At 41.0% G+C, this 20,328-nt stretch overlaps 2 protein-coding genes across 2 annotated transcripts; both read right to left on the bottom strand.

Annotated features, from left to right (window-relative positions):
• Positions 1–3,228: 3,228 nt before the first annotated feature.
• Positions 3,229–4,133, bottom strand: LOC131330198 (uncharacterized). The gene is made up of 2 exons (XM_058363697.1): positions 4,006–4,133; positions 3,229–3,781 (listed from the first exon to the last, which is right to left on the bottom strand). The coding sequence occupies exons 1-2, from the start codon at positions 4,131–4,133 to the stop codon at positions 3,229–3,231; spliced, it is 681 nt and encodes a 226-aa protein (XP_058219680.1).
• A 7,897-nt stretch (positions 4,134–12,030) lies between these two features.
• Positions 12,031–14,441, bottom strand: LOC131330189 (uncharacterized mitochondrial protein AtMg00810-like). The gene is made up of 5 exons (XM_058363687.1): positions 14,272–14,441; positions 14,091–14,186; positions 13,031–14,001; positions 12,826–12,919; positions 12,031–12,141 (listed from the first exon to the last, which is right to left on the bottom strand). The coding sequence occupies exons 3-5, from the start codon at positions 13,768–13,770 to the stop codon at positions 12,031–12,033; spliced, it is 945 nt and encodes a 314-aa protein (XP_058219670.1). The 5' UTR covers positions 13,771–14,001; positions 14,091–14,186; positions 14,272–14,441.
• Positions 14,442–20,328: the final 5,887 nt, after the last annotated feature.

The raw sequence follows: 20,328 nt of genomic DNA, 5'->3' as shown, positions 1-20,328 counted from the left end.
TAATGCCCCTAATTTTGGGAACGTTAAATAAACATTTTTATTGAAAACTTAAATAGAGTCTGGCTCATTATTACATCATAACTCCCATGAGAGTACTTTTATTACACAAGGAAAAATCATTAAAACAATTGCGTTGGCTTCTCTCCGCAGATAACCAAACCACAATTCATCCCTCGGTTCTGCCGCTCCGGGTTCCCGAGTATACCACAATGGTTTCGCCGCTCTGGGTTCCCATTGGGTTTTGGAAGTGGTTTGGATGGTTGCTCTCAAGAACTTCAAGAAACTCAAGAAACTTTGAACTTTTGAACCAAGAACACTTAGAATTTCTAGAGAGAAGTGAGAGCAAGAAGTGAAGGTGTGAGTTGAAATCGCATGAGGGTGGCTCTATTTATAGCCAAAACCTTGGCTATTACCCAATGGGTAAAATTTTCCCTAACAATTATTGTCCAATGGGTAAAAGGCCATGAATGACTAGATTTGTACTATGGATGTGATTTGCAAAGATTTTGGTGGAAGAAAATCTAAGGTGACTTGTACAACAAATCTCCCTCTCTCTCTCCTCTTGTAATATATATATATATATATATATATATATATATATATATGTAAGACTAAGTATATAAGGGTACAAAGTACAAGATTTCCTAAATCAAATATCCCATTAAAGAAATCTAACTAGGCACATGGTTATATTAAACAAATAGATTAAGTACTTGACAAATCTAGGGTATTTATATAATATGATATATAAGTACACATGTCCAATATTTAAATATATAAATAAGTACCAAGTATCTAATAGAATATAAGGCTATAATTTCCTTATTATTATAATACAAAAAGTACGAGTACTTAAGTATTATTAAAGTACTTTAGAAATCTAGGGATTTGATTTACCCATATATTTTAATGCATATAAGCACATGGGAAATCTATGAAATAATAATTTAGAAAATCCTAGTACTTGATGGAAGACTGGGGCTATTACCCAATGGATAATAATTTCCATAATGGTTAATAACCAATGGATAATAGAGAGGTGGGAGAATACCCAATAAACAATGCATGGGTGTCCTTTGCTCATGTGCATATATGTAATATAATATTGATACTAATCAACACATGTGAAATCTAGAAAATGATTTGTTTATAAAACCCTTGTACTAGATGAAAGATTAACCTTATTACCCAATGGATAATAAATCCCCTAATATTTATTGTCCAATGGACAAAAGTAATAAGGAAATTTTTATAGTTAAATAATCAAAAATGTCCTTTTAAACAATTATAAAATTCTATTCTTTTATAGATATTAGTACTTAATCAAATCTTTCAATGAATACCTTTAATATAAAGAATAGGGTTTCTATTATCCAATGGATAAAAGTTCTCCTAACTTTTATCGTCCAATGGATAAAGAAGAAAACCAAAATAATAAAAGAAAATAAATAAACAATTTCAAGTCTAGGGTTAAAAAGGTTCATAAGGTTCAAAGATGAGCAAAAAGGTTCATTTATGGTTAGGAAAATGTAACTAGGTGATTTCCTAGTTTAGTTATTCCAACTAGCCGGTTAGAAATGAATGATACACACCAAGTAGGACATTTAGTTAAGAAACGAATTTCAAGGGGCTAAAATGTAATTACGATAAATTATAGGAATTTAAAAGCAATCCAAGTAATAAAATTCAAATATTTAACGAAATTTTTATTGACTGAAAATCAGGGCCGTTACATTCCCAATCAGGAAATACCTCTCTCGATCAATCTCATTGATCTGTATCTTTAATCCTTCGACCACCTTCTCGACGGGGTTTCCTCCGACATCCTCGATGGTTGGTTGATCCAGAATCTCCACAGTTTGGACCCACTTAACCTTCGGCGCTTTCTTAATTATGGAAACCAAGCACTGCTGTGCCACCTTCTGGTTGCCTCTGATCTTTTCAATTCCATTTGACCCCGAAAACTTAGCCATCTGGTGGTAGGTTGTAGGAGGATGATACATCTACTACTAGAAAGTCGGTTTGTAGTACCACTAAACCTACCCGAATTGGCAGTGTTACCTTTCCCAAAGGCCACACTACTCTTGTGCTGAATCCGACCAAAGGGGTTATTGACTGTACCAGATCCATCTGAGTCAGTCTTAGCTTCTTGAATGCATCGTAGTATAGCACCTCTATGCAACTCTCTAAGTCCACCCGGAACCTCTGAATATCATACTCCCCAATTCGTAGGGTTATGACCAAAGCATCATTGTGTGGCACCTGGACTCCTCCTAGGTCTTCATTTGTGAAGACTATGCCCTCATCACTTACTTCACCTTCACGTCCTCTTTTCTTTCCGAAGTGCATGATGTGTTGGTCATGCTTGACTTGCCTCTGGAGCAACCTCACCTCATTTCTTGTATAAGTTGTGGCCGATCCATTTATCATATGGATTACACCCGTTGGATTTTGTTCATAATCCAACTCCATTGCTTTCCCATTCTCCTTGGGCCCTTCTTGGATAAACTCCTTGAGGTACCCTTGAGCCACCAGATCGTCAAGGTGCCTTTTGAACATCTCACAATCCTTTGTCATGTGACCTCAATCCTTATGGTAGCTGTAATGCTGACTCGTAGCTCGCTTTACGTCTTTATCTCCCTCCAACCTCGGGGGCCACTTGAAGTAGGGGCAATTCTTTATTCGATAAAGAATCCTGTAAATTGGTTCTTTCCAGACCGTGGTTACCGAAAAGAAAGACTTGGGGTCTAGAGCTTGCCTCTCCTTGTACGGCTCCTTCTTAGCTTGCCTGTAATCTTTTCTCTCCTTGTAAGTCTTGGGCTCCAGTTTGTCTGATTCTTTATAGGCCCATTTGCATGTTCAGCTACAACTTTGCCGTTCTCACGGAGTATGTCATCCTCCATTCTAGTATGTTGCTCGATTCGCTCCATTTCAGTTTTTGCCAATGTACCCATTGGACTCATGTTCAATGATTGACGCAATTCTCCCTGAACTGGCAACCCAGTCTTGAACGTAGCTATTGCATATTCCTCGCTGCAACTTTCAATCTCGTTGAAAGTCTCTCAGTGCTTTTTTTTCATAATCCCTGATTGGCTCGTTCTCTCCTTGCTTCATTGCGAAGAGGCTCTCAAAGGTCTTTGGTGCTCTTTTGCTCGTCGGCAACCGAGCAGTGAATTCCTCGGCCAACTGCCTCCATCCTCGTATGAAGTGCGAAGCAAGCTTATGGAACTAAGACAATGCCACCTTCCCCATATTAGATGGGAACATCTTGCACATAATGGCATCGTCCCCATAGTGCATGAACATCGCTTGTTGATAGTGTTGCACATGAGCCACGAGGTCTGTATTTGTCTTGTAAAGGACGAACGTGCCATGCTTCACCCTGCTTGGCAGCCTTGCTTCTTGCAGCTTTCTCGTAAAGGGGGAGGTTTCTATATTGCCGAGGGCCTTCCGTGCTACTTCTCGTGCAGTCATGGTTCTGTCCTCACGTCCCTTCGTCTTGTGAGCCCCATTCTTTTCCCAATCAGAATCAGGTCTCTCGTACTCATCCTTATGGTGCTTCCTGGTCCCTCCTTCCTCGGGGGTAGGACTCCGGCTCCTGCTTCTCCTTCTTCGTGAAGAAGCCCTTCGCCACTTTGGTCTTTGGCTTCGACTCCTGCTTCTTTGTTTTTGCGGAGAAGCTCTTTTTCGTCCTGGAGTACGACTCCTACTCCTGCTTCTTCTTCTTCGAGAAGGAGCCTTCTTGTACTCCACCAGTGCTCGTCTGTCTTCTTTAGAGTTTCTTCATGAAAGTCCGGAGTCCTCGGGATTTTCTCGAATCTGCTCTATCTCTCGAATTTCGTATTCTTGTCTTCTGATCAAACGAGCGAACTCCTCTATTTCCTGCCTCTTTTTATCAAGGATGTCTTCACTGCTGTGCATGCTTTCCATCCATGTGGACCCTCGTGGCCGTCCTGCCTTCTTTATCCATAGAACTATCAAGGACAGTCAAGGGGTTGCCCTTGCCTGTTGTCTTCCTTCCATGTCTTGTCTCGGGCGTTCTCGGAGCTCCTAGTGGGGTTTTGTCTTTCTCCCTCACCCAATAGGTCTTTTGGATTGTGTAGTGTCTTTGGATCTTCTTCCAACATGGTCATATTTAAAGAGAATTCTTTCGTTTCCTACAAACGGCGCCAATTTTAAGTGGAAAAAATTAGATGGTCCTTATAGCAGCTCAGAGAACTCAACAACTTCTCGTGATTCCTGTCTGGAATCCTCATACCGTCGCTGGAACCCTAATCTGCAAAATAGACAAGGGGTGAGCGCACCTTTGCCCCACGTGGCAAAGGCCCTCCGATGCCTAAGTTAGTATCTTGTACTAGTCAAAAACCCTAATTATCTATAAGAAAGTATTAGTGCAACATGTTGCATACCTTTTGCCTCTAGGTGAACCTCATTTATATAGATATATGTATACTTGCTGCTCAAGCATCCTTGTTGCCCTAAGTTTCCTATCTCGTATAGGACACTTAGTTCTTTAGGACTCCCTCTTTTTCAATAAGCCGAGATCTTATTACACAGGGATTCCTCTCTTCATGGGATTCGCTCCTTACTTGGACTCTTTCCTTACTTATCTGGAACGAATATTCGGCTTCCTTACCTGTAAGATTTTATTCTCTTCTAGAATACTCTTACCGCCTTATCACTTAAGGCTATCTTTCCAAGGGATCTTCCTCTGTTCGGCTATCTCATTGCCGAACAAATTCCTCCCTCTAAGGACTTTTTATGCCACCTGTCATCAATGCCAACCACCGTCCTTATTGGCGGTATGTCCTAGTTTATAGACCACGTGGCCCCACGTATCACGTGTTCGGGGTACCTACTGTGGCTGTTTGGGATAACCTCCTTACAATGAAGATAAACTATCCATTTTGCAAAGTAAAATTCAATTTTTGATACTCCTATCAATGTCTGATCAAGTTTATTTTTTGATGAATACATTACTATGTGGGGTCTACAAGATGAACGGTTTAGATCGACAATAAATACACGGTAGGACTGAAAAAGGTAGTGGTGGAAAAGTGGGGTTTTCACCACCGGTGGAAAGAATTTAATCTATTTCCTTTAACATTCTCTCTACATTGCTAAGCTTAACAATCTCTTAAATAGATAATTAAAAGTTGATGTGACAATTTTTGATTATCTATATTTTGATTATGCCATTGTGGATAGCCTAATAGATTTCTAAAGTTAACAATGTTTGTACAAAATATGGCTCATAATGGTATAATCAAATTTAGTAGTCTACTTAGAAATATTCAAATTGTGAGTTTTGGATAATCAAAACTAGTAACCTTTTGCCAATTGTAGGTTTGGTCAAAATAATGGATTGTTGACTAAAAGAAAGATTTTGACCAACCACTTACAAGGTGACATGTGGAGGTGACAAAAGAAAGGAATACACGTAGTCTATGCTATGATGAGAACCTCAGCGCCAGGTGGTGTGAAGTGGGACCCGCGTGTCGACATAGTGCGGGGGGGGGGGGGGGGGGGGGGGGGGCTTCAAAGAAACCAAATAAAAGAGTAAAATGATTAAAAAAGAGCAGAGGGATGGTGAGAGTCATCGCGATGGGGGGATCAGTTCGCGCAGGCTCCAGGAAGCCAAAGAGTGCAAAAGGGACCTAGATACCTAAAGATCACCTAGATAATAGAGCGCGCCTTGGTCAAAGGCAGAACCAATGGGTTTAGCAAAGATACGATCATCGCGGGTCGCGCTTCTACGGGAATTGAGGGAAATCTAGTGGTTTGGTGGCTAAGGAAAGGGGTAGCGCGTGTCACCCGCGTGCCATGCACGCATAATGATGTCACCCTCGCGACCTTGGGAATAGAAGGGACACGTGTCGAGATTAGATTGGGCCGCCTTGGGAACCACCTTAGGCCCAGAGGCCTATAAATAAGGGTCTGACATTCCTTTTTTGGACACACTAAGAGAGAGACAAGAACAGGCTTTTCTAGAGAAAGGATTAGAGGATTTTGGACTATGGAAGGAGCACATTCTTCTTGGGCTAATATCATACGATCCATCTGGGAAAACCTATATGCGACATGCTGCCTTTGTCTTTTCTGTTCCCGTGCCCGTTTCTTTCACCCCACTATACTATTCCTCTTTTCCCCATTCTTTTAACCACTAACCAATCATACCTCTCTAACTCACATAAGATCTACACATCAGCTACCTAGCGCAAAACACGAACCTACAACAGGCGACTCTGCTAGGGAGGTGTGCTTTGTTTTGTGGTTAATCCTCATTAGAGAACCTATCTTCGCAGCCATGAGTGGCAAAGGTGTAACTCACCATGAAGATATAACCCTCGAAGAGATCACCGAGACTACTAGCGCTGATGTAGCTGCCCAGGCTCTTAAGCTTATGCAAAGCGGTCAGCAGCAACTCCATGACAATCAGAAGTAGATGCTCGCGGCCCTGCAAGGGTTCACACAGGCCATTACTGGCACTTTGCCCAGGGCCACTGCCACTGGAGGAGAGGTTCCCCAGCTGATCTAGGTTGGTGATAGTGGCTCGCACCAAGTTATCTCATCGCAAGCGACCCCGTCCATACCACCCGTCGGTCTTTGCCCAGCCCTATCGCTCATTTTACAGCCCCACGCATTACAAGGTGTCTTAGTTGGAGGTATCGCCGGGGACTCGGGCTCTAGTGGCCACAAGCAACCGGCAGGAGAACACAATAGCTTGCCTGCAAAGGCTATTGTCACCCCACCCGCAGGACCGCTTCTCACCTTGGCTGATGTCCAGGCCTTGTTACAGAAAGAGAATGCCAAAGCTATCTTGCCATCCTTCCCACCTCCAGGTATCCAGCCACCCTACTCAGTGGCTATCCTGTCCTTGCCTTATCCGAAAGGATATACTCCACCCAAATTTGTTAAATTCGATGGCAAAGAGGGCAGCACGTAGGAGCACGTTGTCCACTTTATTGAATCTCTTGGTGCGCACGCTGCTGATAATAACCTCCGCTTGCGCGAGTTCTCTAAGTCGCTCACCTCACATGCATAAACCTGGTACGTTAATCTTGAGCCGTATTCCATTCCGACATGGGAAGAGATGGTCAACAAGTTCTATGCTAAGTTCTTTCAAATGCGAGAAAAGGTGACTTCTATCACTCTTACCAAGGAAGCCCAGATGTACGGTGAGGACATCATCACTTACATCAAGCGTTTCCAAGATCGCGCTGTTGAGTGTACCGAGTCCATCAAAGAAAGTCAGTTGGTGGAAATTTGCATTAGCGGCATGATCAACGATTTTCAGGTCCATCTTATAAACCTGAAGCTCGCTACTTTCTCCGCGTTGTTGGAATCTGCGTACAATTTGCACTCGGTGGTCATGCCAGTCAAGAAGGATACCTGGAAGGGCAAAACTACTGCTTCAACTGCTACCGCGACAATTGCATAGAAGCAGCAAGGGGGCAATAGGAAGAGAAAGGAAAGGGACACCTATGGACCTGCTCCTGACTATCCATGCAATTTGGAAGAAGTCAAAGCCTTGGTGGCTGCGTGGGTCACAGATGGCGAAATCAAGTTGCCTGACATAGAGCACGAGCCCTCACGTCGAGATCGCGAAAGCCCATATTTTTACATTTTTCATCGCCACACGAAACATCCTACAAGTGATTGCTGGACGTTGAAGAGAATTTTCCGACAAAAGCAGTAGGCCAATGAGCTCCGAATTGGCCAGCGCAATGTGCGCGAAGAACCTTTCCTGAATCACAGGAACCATGAGGTAAACAGAGCTGAATGCTACCCTTTCATGTATAGCGATGATGAAGATCAGGATGACTGGGCTTGCATGGCCTCCTGTTATGAGATCACCGAGGATTTCACGAGTTATCTGACCCCCATGGTCAATTCAGATCCGGATTCTTTGGTCAAGATGTTGTTGGGCAATACGAAGTTTAAAGCCTTCTTTGACGGTTTTAGTTTTACACCTACCGCGCTCCTTGAAATGACGGAAGCCATTATTAATATTGCAGTTGTCCATCATGAGGCGTGCATGTCAGCTGAAGGATCTATCCCGCGCACTATCAAAGAAGATTCCAATGCCATTACCTTCACGGAAGCTGACAGACGCATCCCTTTCCCTCACAACAGGCCTCTGTATGTTACCACAAGCGTTAATGGGGTGGAACAATGGCGCGCCTTCCTTGATGGTGGAGCCTCTATCAACCTCATGCCATTGACAACTTTTAAGACAATCGGAGTTCCTGAAAATCACATAGTCAAGACTCCCATCACTATCACAGGCTTTGGCGGTGACAAGAAGGAATCCCTGGGATACGTAGTGGTGGACCTCGCGGTGGGACCCATCCACGCAGCCACCAAATTTCACATCATCGATGTTGACTCCATCTACCACATCATCTTGGGGCGCAGTTGGATGCACAGATACGCCATTATTCCTTCCAGCTACCATTAGTGCTTGAAGGGAATCTGGGTTGGGAAAAGAATCACCGTGCGTGCCTCAAAGAAGCCATTTGATGTCCATGAAGTGCACCTCGCCAACACAGTATACTTTATCGAGTTGCGAGAATCTTCCCAAGCGATTGTTGCTAAGTCGAGGGGTGTAAAGCCCCCACGATGGGAGGATATCAAGCATGAGTCGAATGCACAAAAGGTGGCCCTATCGCGACAGATACCGCTTACCCCCAGGAAAATCACGAAAGTGAAAAAGAGGGGGAAAGTGGTGTATTGTTTATGATGGTGTGCTGGGGCAGCGACTAGCCATAGAATCGTTGGCCCCAGCGAGGCATTCAGCGCTGATGGCGAAGAGATCGTTCTTGAACCAGAACCCGCCCCTGAATGCATGCAAGATGAGCCGAAGCCACAACAAAAGCTCCTTGAAGATGTTGATTTGAGTAATGGAGACGGGCCCAAGAAGCCCATTTTTATCAGTAAAACACTAGATGAAGAGTTCAAAGAGAAGTTGGGTCACATTACTGCGCGCGAATGCTGACGTGTTCGCATGGCATTATAAGGAGATGCTAGGTTTAGACACCACAATGGTTACACACCATTTGGATGTCTTTCCAAATTTAAAGGCAGTCAAACAATCCCAAAGAAAGTACCATCCAGACATAGAGGGAAAAATCAAAGAAGAAGTGGAGAAATTGTGACAAACAGGGTTCATCCTCGTGATCCAATACTCAGACTGGCTCGCAAATATTGTGCGTGTCAAGAAGAAAAATGGTCAAGTAAGAGTCTACGTAGATTTTCACGACATCAACAAGGCTTTCCCCAAGGATGAGTTTCCACTGCCCCACATCAACACGTAGGTAGATGCTACATCGGGCCACCGAATGTTCTCTTTTATGGATGGATTTAGTGGGTACAATTAGATTAAAATGGTGTCCGAGGATGAAGAGAAGACGACATTTCGAACCCCACTCAGTAATTTTTATTATCTTGTTATGCCCTTTGGACTAAAGAATGCAGGTGCGACCTACCAGCGCGCGATGATGGCTATCTTCCATGATTTGATTCACCGAATTGTGGAAGTCTATGTCGATGACTTGGTGAAATCCAGTAGCAGTAGGATCACTTAGCCGATCTGGACCGTAGTGTTCAAGCGCTGCAGGAAGTTCTAGCTCAAAATGAATCCCTTGAAGTTTGTTTTTGGCGTGATAGCTGGAAAGTTCCTCGGGTTCCTTGTCCAACGACATGGGATTGATGCCGACGGGGCCAAAATTCAGGCCATTTGAGATATGCCCCCACCACATTCACAAAAGTCGTTAAAATATTTTTTAGGTAAGGTTTCCTATTTATGCCGATTCATACCTGCGCTGGCCGAGATCACGGCACCTGTAAGTGGACAAAAATGAATGGTGCTTTGATTAGCACAAGAATGGTGCTAAAATGTTTTTTAGGAAAGGTTTCCTAATTTGTCGTCGAAACCCTAATCTGCAAAACAGACAAGGGGTGAGCGCACCTTTGCCTTTCTTGCTAAAGGCCCTCCGATGCCAAAGTTAGTATCACGTACTAGCAGAAAACCCTAATTATCAGTAGGAGAATAAATGAGTGCAACGTATTGCATACCTTTTACCTCTAGGTTTACTTCATATTTATAGATTCATAGATACTTGCTGCCCAAGTATCCGTGTTGCCCTAAGTTTCCTACCTCGTACAAGAAACTAAGGATATCTTGGATTCTCGTTCCCTTATCAACTCATTATCTTAGTCCTTTTAGGATTCCTTTTCATAGTTGGCCGAACATCCCATTCCCATTGGATATCTTCCCCAGATCCTATATTCTCGAGATCTTATTCCTTTATGGAATCCTACTGTTCTGGAACTTTCTAGAATGTTCCTTGCATCTGAGGCTGCTTTCCCTAGAGTTCGCTTCTTGTTCGGCCCTTTCATTGCCGAACAGACTACTTGAACCAGTGACTTCACATGTCACTGGTTCTTTATCAATCTCACGGACCAATAACTTCACATGTTCACTGTTCCATGACCCCGTACAGACTTCCTGGACCAATGACTTCTCATGTCATTGGTCCATATAGCCGACCACTGTCTTGCACGGCGACTTGTCCTATCGTACTCACACCATGGTCCCACGTATCACGTGTTCGGGCCTTATTTGAGCCTGTTTGGCAATACCTCCCGACAATTGCTCCCCAGCTTTACTCGTTATTTTTACTCAAATGACGAGCAAAGCTCCCGAGTACCGAGCAAATTCACTCTGCTCCTACACTTTGTTTTCACAAAAATTGGTGCAATTTCCATCATTAGTCCTGGCAAAACGTCTCATCGTTTGGGCTGGACATGCTTTTCCTGCCCTTACCTTTACACGTGGCATACTTTGTACCGTTCACATTAAATGCGAATGGATCCCTTTGGGGAACGCCCAAACGGCGTCTGGGGTGACGTTTCACATACGCCACCCCACTCATTAGGGTATATTTGGGTTTTCGTCCCATTTCAAAACCACAATCTCTCTCTAGGCTCCCACAGCAGAAAAAAGATTGGAGAATACCCGCCATCAGAACACTGCTCACCATCTCGTGGTTCTCTTTTACAAGGTCTATGTCACGCCCTCGATTTTCAACATAAATAAATAAACCTTTTCGACAAAAGATCCTCACGTAAGATAAATAATACCCAAAAAGAGTTCCCACCTGTTTAATTTACAAACAAGTCCCCAACTTTAAGGAATATACAATATTGGCACACCGGCCCCAAATGAGATTAAATACACACTACTACAATAAAGCATAACAATCACAGCTATTTGCAGTGATTGTTAGTTTTCCATCACACTCGCGCTACCGTGATAGATTTGAGTGTGATTGTAAATCTCTCTTTTTTATCACTGTTATAAGCCGTGATTGAAAGATAAAAACAATCACACCCAAAAGGTGTGATCGTTTCTAGGCAAAACCGAGATGGAAACTCATCTGCGTGTTCTATCCTGGGTTTTTGATCACGCTTTTCTTAAAAAACCGTGATTGTATGTAGATAACAATCACCACCAAAAACTGTGATCTTTCATGCCTAAAAAATGAGATGGAAAATAGCTAGGCGTGGTCTTTTGTGATTTTTAGATCACGGTTTTCGTCTAAAAGCTTGATTAAATGTTCTTATCATCACAGTCTAAAACCGTGATTGAAAGATACTTTTTTTTTTTTTTGCATTTAAAAAATGCCCGAATCTGTAACCAATAATAAATACACATAAAATATGTATTCAGCCCGTAGCTATCTTCTCCAAAACAAAAGACATTGCGATACGAAATATGCATAAATGATACTGCATCTTGCCCAAAACATATCACAGATAGAAACATGGTGCCAGAAAGCCTACTTTCAATATAAGATCAATCAAATTTCTGAAAATGCATAAAAAATGCAGAACAAAAGCTTCAACAACAAAAAAGACAAAGAAAACTTGAACCACAAGCATGGAGTTATGTCCTAAGCTACAACGAATAGCACTTCGTCATTCTCTGAAGCCAATTTGAAGCACTTCGTCATTCTCAGAGCATGCCTAAATTAATCCAACAGAAAACATATCTTTAGAACCAAACTCAAGCATATATAAGATCAAGAACTCCAAGCAAAAAGAAGCCGCATCAAGAGAAGTAGAACTAGCAGCAGGCTAATAGAGCACTTCACATCAACATCATGGCAACAGCAAAATCAACATAATAAAAAAGTCTTCTCCTTTTTAAGAGAATATGCCATATCCAAAATGCTACCTAGTTGCCAACAAGAAACATAGTATCTATGGACCACGGCAGAGAAAGTGAAACAACAACTGAAGAACCAAAGAACAAGGCCTGGCTGTCATGAATACTACTAACCACAGATACGACTGGTTTAAGCTCAAACATGCAGGCAAAATTCCATTTGCATGTCAACAAACATTCTTATAACATCTAAATATAGTGAGGATAACGGTATCTGACCCGCAGGAACACAGAATTATGTGGCATAAAGAACGAAAAGGCACGGGACAATTCCATTGCCGAAGCATCGGATTCGTAGATTGTAGTAGGCGTTATGCGTATGAAAAAGTTTTAAAAGCTACAATCCGGTTAGTAAGGGCTCCTATTCGCCTCGAATTAGGCCCGATGGCCTGTTTAATCTGAGCCCGAAACACATCCAATTTCAACTTGAAGAGTTGGGTTTGAAATATAACTCCTCTTGGCAGATTGCCATTCTAAAATTTTGTGTACAGGGCCAAATGCTTGGTCTAAGTTTATTTTAGATGATATTGGACATCTCTGTTAAAGAGATTTAGAAAAGATCCATTCTTGATTCAGGAATTTATACAGATTACAACTTTATACAAGAGTAAAGACGAACTACTTGAACTAATACAGCTATCAACAACTAGCACCTCCACTTCACTACATACTTCCACTAACTGATTCCTAACCGACTTACCATAGTTACACTATGGTGTAACTAGACCCATATATCGTTCTACTGTGAGGATACATTAGATTCAGTACTCTTATCATATTCATGGCCAAGGCAATAACAGAGGTGTTATCACACTACAACACCGGAGTGGAAGTAACCGGAATATGAAGGTCACGAAGAAGCATTGAAGCCAACTCAATTCAGCAGCAGTGTGAGCAAGAGAGCGATACTCAGCCCCGGTAGAGGAACGAGAAACGGTTGTCTGCTTCTTTGCAGACCAGGAAATAAGATTGTCACCAAGATACACACAATAGCTAGAAGAAGACTTGAGGGCAGAGCAGTCCCCACCCCAATCAGAATCAGAGAAAGCATGAAGCTCAAATGAGGAAGGTTGATAAATCAGACCATGATCAATAGTACCCTTAAGATATCTGAGCAATCGTTTCACTGCTGCAAAGTCACCAACGGTAGGAAAATGCATATGTTGGTAAGCTTGGTTGACAGCAAAAGCAAGATCGGGACGAGTAATAGTGAGATATTGGAGAGCACCTACAATACTCCTAAAAAGAACTAGAAAAGCAAAGGGGGCAGAGGACACAGAAGAGGAGGTAGGCTTGATCACTGAAGGAGAAATGCAGGGCTTACAATCAGCAAGACCAGCTTTGTGGAGGATTTCTCTAGCATATTTAGACTGAGATAAGAAAAGGCCCTTAGCACAAGATTGAACAGCAATACCCAGAAAATAGGAAAGAGAACCAAGTTCCTTCATAGAAAATGCATAGTGCATTTGTGATATGAGATGTTGAAGGTGAGTAGGAGAGTTGCCAGTCAAATAATGAATGTTCACAAAGGAGCTCATAAAATAGCTCCAAGCAAATGACCAACATTTCCAAAGCTTGAAACTAATCTCAACACTCCCAATGCAACACAATTAACAAGCTACAACCTACATTCTTGATCAAAGCCATCTAAACAAATGAAGAGGTAACTTACATGTATAAGCTGATTATATTTCGTTCATGACAAACTTTATCCACTCGGCTCGCACTTCATCAATTTCGGCTTTCGTGTAAGTTTTTTTTCCATTGAACTGCAATAAATTGAAAAAAAAATACTTACAATTTAACAATTCTATTCATAAAGCAATATAAAGAAATACAAGTTAAAAATAAGTCTCACATTTCCTCTGCTTAACATCCTCTCATCTCTAATCAAATCTTTCATGTATTTCATTACATAGAAACCACATTCCACGTTTGTAGGTTGTTTCGGGCACTGTAGACAAATACGATAATTTCAATAAGAAAAAACATAAAAACAATTCCGAAAAAAGCCAAAAGGAGAGAGATTGCATTGATACCTCAACTGTTTTCCAATTAATAATTCGACTACTCCGTACTCCCTTACTGCTATCATAGATTTTGAATGCACTTCAAGGAGGCAATACTTGTAAGTACTATCAACATAATATGATTAAGGAAAGGGCTCAAACAATAATGCTCAAAGTCCAAAAACTTACGTCTTAATCAAGAGTTTCCCTAGGCCCTCGCCTGTTTGAGTGCAGCAACAATGAAGGGGTAAAACCATAGGCCTCATTTAGAAAAAACAAAAGCTATTAATGGAAGGGAAGACTAATTAAACTACATGGCTTTGTGTGGCCACGCAGCCCATTCCATGAGGAGACCTAGAGATAACAATTTCATTCCTTCTCCAGGAAACTAAAAACTACCTAAGTCATGTCGGTAAATTCCAGAGCAGCAACATGCAAGTCTACTGAATGTGTCAAGTACGAAAGTACTAATGAAACATACAATTCATAGAATCTGAAATAAAGATTTACAAAAGCAATAGAGAGATCGTGGAAAATGGACAGAGAAGGATAAGCAAAGAAAGAGGGAATTCTATTTCATTTATGTTGTATTCTCCTATCACCCCTCAGAGTATTTTTATACACAAAGGGAAAACAGGTAACCATCTAACAAGAGCACTAAATGTCGAACACATTCTAACAGCTGTTATACACAAACCAACAGCTGGCAATAACTATAACAGAAAACTAATGTAACTAATGGGCCATCCTAACATCGCCCCCCCCACCCCCCCCCCCCCCCCGCGCAAACTTATGAGGGCTAAAGCAACCATAAGTTTGGAAGTAAGCAACTGGAACCGCTGAATTGGAAAAGGTTTGATAAAAAGATCTGCCACCTGATCAAGAGAGCTAAAATGCTGAACAACAATTTGTTAGGCCAAGACTTTCTCTCGAATGAAGTGGTAATCGACTTCAATATGTTTGGTGCAAGCATGGAAAAGCGGATTAGCAGCCAAGGCAATTGCAGATAGATTATCACAATATACCAAAGGAACATCAGACAAATCAACACACAAATATGTAAGCAATTGCTATAACCAAACAATGTCTACAGCAGTTAAGGCTAAACTACAAGACTAGATGTGACTGCCACAAGACTATAGACGGGTTGAAGTTAATGTGATAATAGGTGATGAGATCACATGGTTCATTTCATCCAACGTTACAATACTATCAGTCAAAGATTATTGCGTACCATAATATTCAACTATAAGAGATCGTTCAAAAGTATCAAATTTCCAACACCTCGTTATCTGGCGGTTCTCGTCGTTCGATCGAGTTGTTATGAGAGGTAACGTACGAGAAGGCATCGAGAAAACAGGGACCACGTTTGTTTAACCTTGAAATAAGAAGGGGTTAAAAACAACAATCTCAGATTTTCAACAACTATAGCTGCCGGCACCTGGCCGGCTGTCCTTATCGTTCTATCAAGTTAATATCATAGGTGATAGAGATCACTACGTCGATCCCCTCCGCAACTAGCATTAGTAGTTTTTAGTACATGAGGATCACATACGGTAATCTTGAAATGTGATATATAGTTCGAAAGTATCAGTTTTAAAATGGCAACTCCACCGCGCCTAAATTGGCTCGAACACTCTGACCGTCAAACCAAAAAGAAAAATGAAAAAGGCAACTCGGCCCACTTAATTGTTTATGGCAACAATGGGTGGGTATTCAGGTGTTGGTCAAAACTAATAGATCGAGTAGTGTTTAAGTTAACTGGTTAAAGAGAGGTCGTCCCCTGCACCAAGGAGGATTGTCCCTTTAAGCTCTAACCAAAACTTAAAATACAAATTCTTGTGCATGAAATAAGGGTGATGCTAAATGATACCACAGGATTCTCTGCCAAACCCATCCTTATCACATGATCAGAGTCGGAGAGATTGATCGTGCGATAGAGAGGGTATTCAGGACGATTGGACTGGAAATCTCGAGTATGAATGATAAATTCTATGCAGAAGCTAGCTTGAAAACATGATCAACATGGCCGGCCGGAAACCATGGAAACACCAAAATTGTTGCAGAAAGTGGTAAACCAATGATCAATTCTGTGCAGGAAATCAGGTAACCTTGGAAGAGTGATGTTTGGGTAGCAGGTGTACTTAAGAGTCCACTAGCAGCTTCGAATACATTAAATTTGATCTAAAACACATGAATGAATCAATAGCACATACGGTAAATAAATGCTTCATTTAATCTTAGACCATCATCAACCATCTAACGAGACAGAAACTTTAGTTAATAAAGAAATAACTGAAATCTATCAAACAATGGTCATAGTGCATATAAAAAGTGTGATAGAATTAAAAGATAGAGTGTATAAACAATATTCTGTTCGGTTAGGATAAAACGAGGACAAACAAATGGGTACGGAGAGAGTAATCATTTGGTTGGCTATTAAAGAGCTCCCGGTTAACCGAAGAAGTTAAACATTACACGTTGTTTAACTTCAGAGTATTTTTATATACAAAGGGAAAACAGGTAACCATCTAACAAGAGCACTAAATGTCGAACACATTTTAACAGTTATTATACACAAACCAACAGCTGGCAACAACTATAACAGAAAACTAATGTAATTAATGGGCCATCCTAACAAGTACTAGAAATGAAAAATGGAGGACATGCAGAAGAGAAAGATTGGGAAATTGAAAGTTAAATTGGACAAATTAGGACAAATGCATAACTGGAGAAACTTTCTTTATTATTTTCTTTTTTGCGCTCTCTCTGTTCCTTGTTGGGCACTACTTCACATTCATGGTATTGATGCTGCAAAAGCCCCTACTGTTTAGTCCCTCACTCGCAGATGATGCTTTACTATCCTTGTAGCCCACTAATGCTGCGAACAGCCTAGGATTACCCTTTTCGTCCCAGGTGATTGTTCCATTGGTAGAATCCATTGAAGAAATGAAAATCTATCCTCTAGTTTTGAAAAAATTCTGGAGAGTGAAAGTTATTCAGATCTGATAAGACAACACTGAAATAGATACAAATTGCATTTCTATAATGCAATAAAAATACACGAAAATCTTCATCTCCCATGCGATTTTCCATACCGATGATTAAATCAGATGACATTTTGGAGAAGGATAATGGAGGAATACAAAAAATCACAAAGAGGGAGCGCACCGTTTCTTCCTTCACGGTGGTGGTGGAGCGAGAAGAGGTGGAGGCAGCGGCGTGTGAGGATGGGGGCGAAGAGGCGGCGGCAGCGTGGGAGGATGAAGCTTCAACGTGTGAGTGGAGAGCTTCAACGGCTGAGTGGAGAGGAACTAGGGCTTATTTAAATCAAAGAGAGGGAGCGCACCGTTTCTTCCTTCATGGTGGTGGTGGAGAGAGAAGAGGCGGTGGCAGCGACGTGTGAGGATGGGGGCGAAGAGGCGGCGACAGCGTGGGAGGATGAAGCTTCAACGTGTACTGGAGAGCTTCAGCGTGTACTGGAGAACTTCAACGGGTGAGTGGAGAGGAAAGGGTTTATTTTGGGCTAGCGTGAAACGACGTCGTTTTGAGCACCCTTTCAATTACTTTCCCCTTTTCCAAGCGCGCCTAAATGAGCCAAAAAATTCAGAAGTTCTCGATTTTTTCCGTGGTCTTTTATCTCGCCACAAGAGCGAGATCTTTTAGCTCGCCATTTTTTCGCACCAGAGTTTTTTTATCACGCCGCAAAAGTGAGGTCTTTTTTTTTTTTTTTATCTCACTGCACAAGTGAGGTCTTTGTCTCTCTCGGAAACTCTTTTCCGCGGCTATTAGTCTTCTATCACACTGTACGAGTGAGGTCTTTTTTCTTTTATCTCGTCACAAGAGTGAGATCTATTATCTTGCTTTTTTCTGTGGCTAAGCACCACTTTTTATCTCAGCTTTTGATTTAAACTGAGATTAAAAAGTTGGCTTACAATTTTTTATCACGCTTTCACTGAAAACCGTGATCTTTGTGAACCTCCTTAGTGTGATATTTATCTATTATTGTAGTAGTGACAAGTTTGAACAAGTTATTTGGTTACAAATAGTTTAGTAAAAAAGATTCAAGGATAATTAGTTACAAAACCATCTTTAACAAAAATGAAGTCATTACAAGATGATTAAGGTAACTAAATGCAGTTAGCTTCCAAAATGTCTTCCCATCCCAACACACAAGGCATGCAACCTATTGTTCGGTAATGGAACCTGAAAAGAAGGATTTGGTTGAGCTACACAAGCCCAGTAGAAAATTCTCTACAAAATCTATATGCTGATGAGATGATAAACATGGACACAGTGAATCAAGCTAAATGGTAAACTCGATAAGAACGCATTTCAACATCATTTACTAGTATTAGACATCCGCACACACGCATACACGCACACATATTCCTTCCATCAAATTGTCCACCCCTTGTGATATTGTGTTTCCACCCCTTGCGTCACATTAACCCCACCCCTTGCGAATTTGTGTTTCCACCCCTCGCGTCACAATAAACTCCACATTCTACTTCACAACAACAACCACATTACTATCACTATCAAATACCGACACTATATACTCATTCCACACATGCCAACATTATTAAACACGTCACAAATAACTCATGAATCTCATGCCTCAAGACAAAACTACATCATTCGAAAGAATATGAAATCCATAAATCCTAGGGTGTTCCATTCGAACCATATCTAGCAATCAAACACTAATGTCACACGAAATCACCACTTAACATGTAGAGAAAGAGAAATCCCTACCAAAACAGGTTTTGAGCAAAACCCTAAGTCTACCAAGTACTATATGCTTGAATCCAACAAAAACAAGCTCAACCCAAGCTTGGCTACCACTACAAGAAAAATGGAAATTGGTGACGAAAAAGTGGTGACGAAATTTAATTTTGTCACTAAATGAGTATATTTGGCGACGAAAAAATAAATTCGTCACCATTTTGACAACTTCCGTGACGAAATAATTTTGTCATCAAATATACCTGTTTAGCGACGAAAAAAATATTTTCGTCACCAAAAGTACCCATTTGGAGACGAAATACATTTTTCGTCACCAAAAGCTTAAAAAAAGGTGACGAAATTATTTTTTGTCGCCAAAGATAATCATTTGGTGACAAAAAAAAAATTTCGTCGCTAAATGAGTCCAATTTAGTGACGAAATATTTTTTTTGTCACCAAATGCTTAACTTTGGTGACGAAAAATAATTTCGTCACCATTTTAACGCTTTTAGTGACGAAAAATATATTTCGTCATCAAATGGGTACCTTTCGTGACGAAATTTATGAATTGCGCTTTGTCACTAAATGTATTTCGAACATAACTCTTTACTAAAAGCTCCGATTGAGATAATTCAAATTGGGTTTGAACAATAACTCAATTGCCTACAACTTTCATGTTTATCAAAATTACTAACTTTAATGTTTAAAGGTTCAAAATTACATTTGAAATATATTTTTATGTTAAACATATATGTTATATATTAGATATTTCAAATATTTACTGAAAAGTGTGTGTGGTGCAGTTGGTTAGAGCTTGCGCGAAAATCTCAAGAGACTCGGGTTCGAAACCCAGCAAGAGTAAGAAAGAAAGAATTTTTTCCCATATGAAAATGTCTTTTGCAACGAAAATTTTCGTCACCGATGAGACTCATCAGTGACGAATTTTTTCGTTGCCAAAAGGAATAATTTATGACAAAAAATTTCGTCGTCAAAAAACACAATAAGTGAGGAAAAAAATTTCGTCACCAATTATTCACTTTTTGATGACGAAATATTTCGTCATCAAAAGACACTATAGGTGACGAAAAATAGATTTCGTCACCAGGTAGGAATCCTCGACAACCTTTAGTCGACAAATTTTTTTTCGTCACCTATATTATTTGTGACGAAAAACAAGCAATTTGTGACGATATTCATTCGTCACCCAATGCAATTTTTCTTGTAGTGTACAAGATCTAGGGTGAATACAACCCAAAACAAGATAAACAAACTAGGATCAACAAGTGATTGAGAGGAGGGAGAGAAAAACGTGGGTGAGAGCCAAAAAGTGATAGCAAGGATACAAAGCTTACCTCTTGT

The sequence above is a fragment of the Rhododendron vialii genome, chromosome 1a (assembly GCF_030253575.1).
Source record: "Rhododendron vialii isolate Sample 1 chromosome 1a, ASM3025357v1".
Taxonomy (NCBI): domain Eukaryota; kingdom Viridiplantae; phylum Streptophyta; class Magnoliopsida; order Ericales; family Ericaceae; genus Rhododendron; species Rhododendron vialii.
This window is presented reverse-complemented; position numbering and strand designations above follow the sequence as displayed.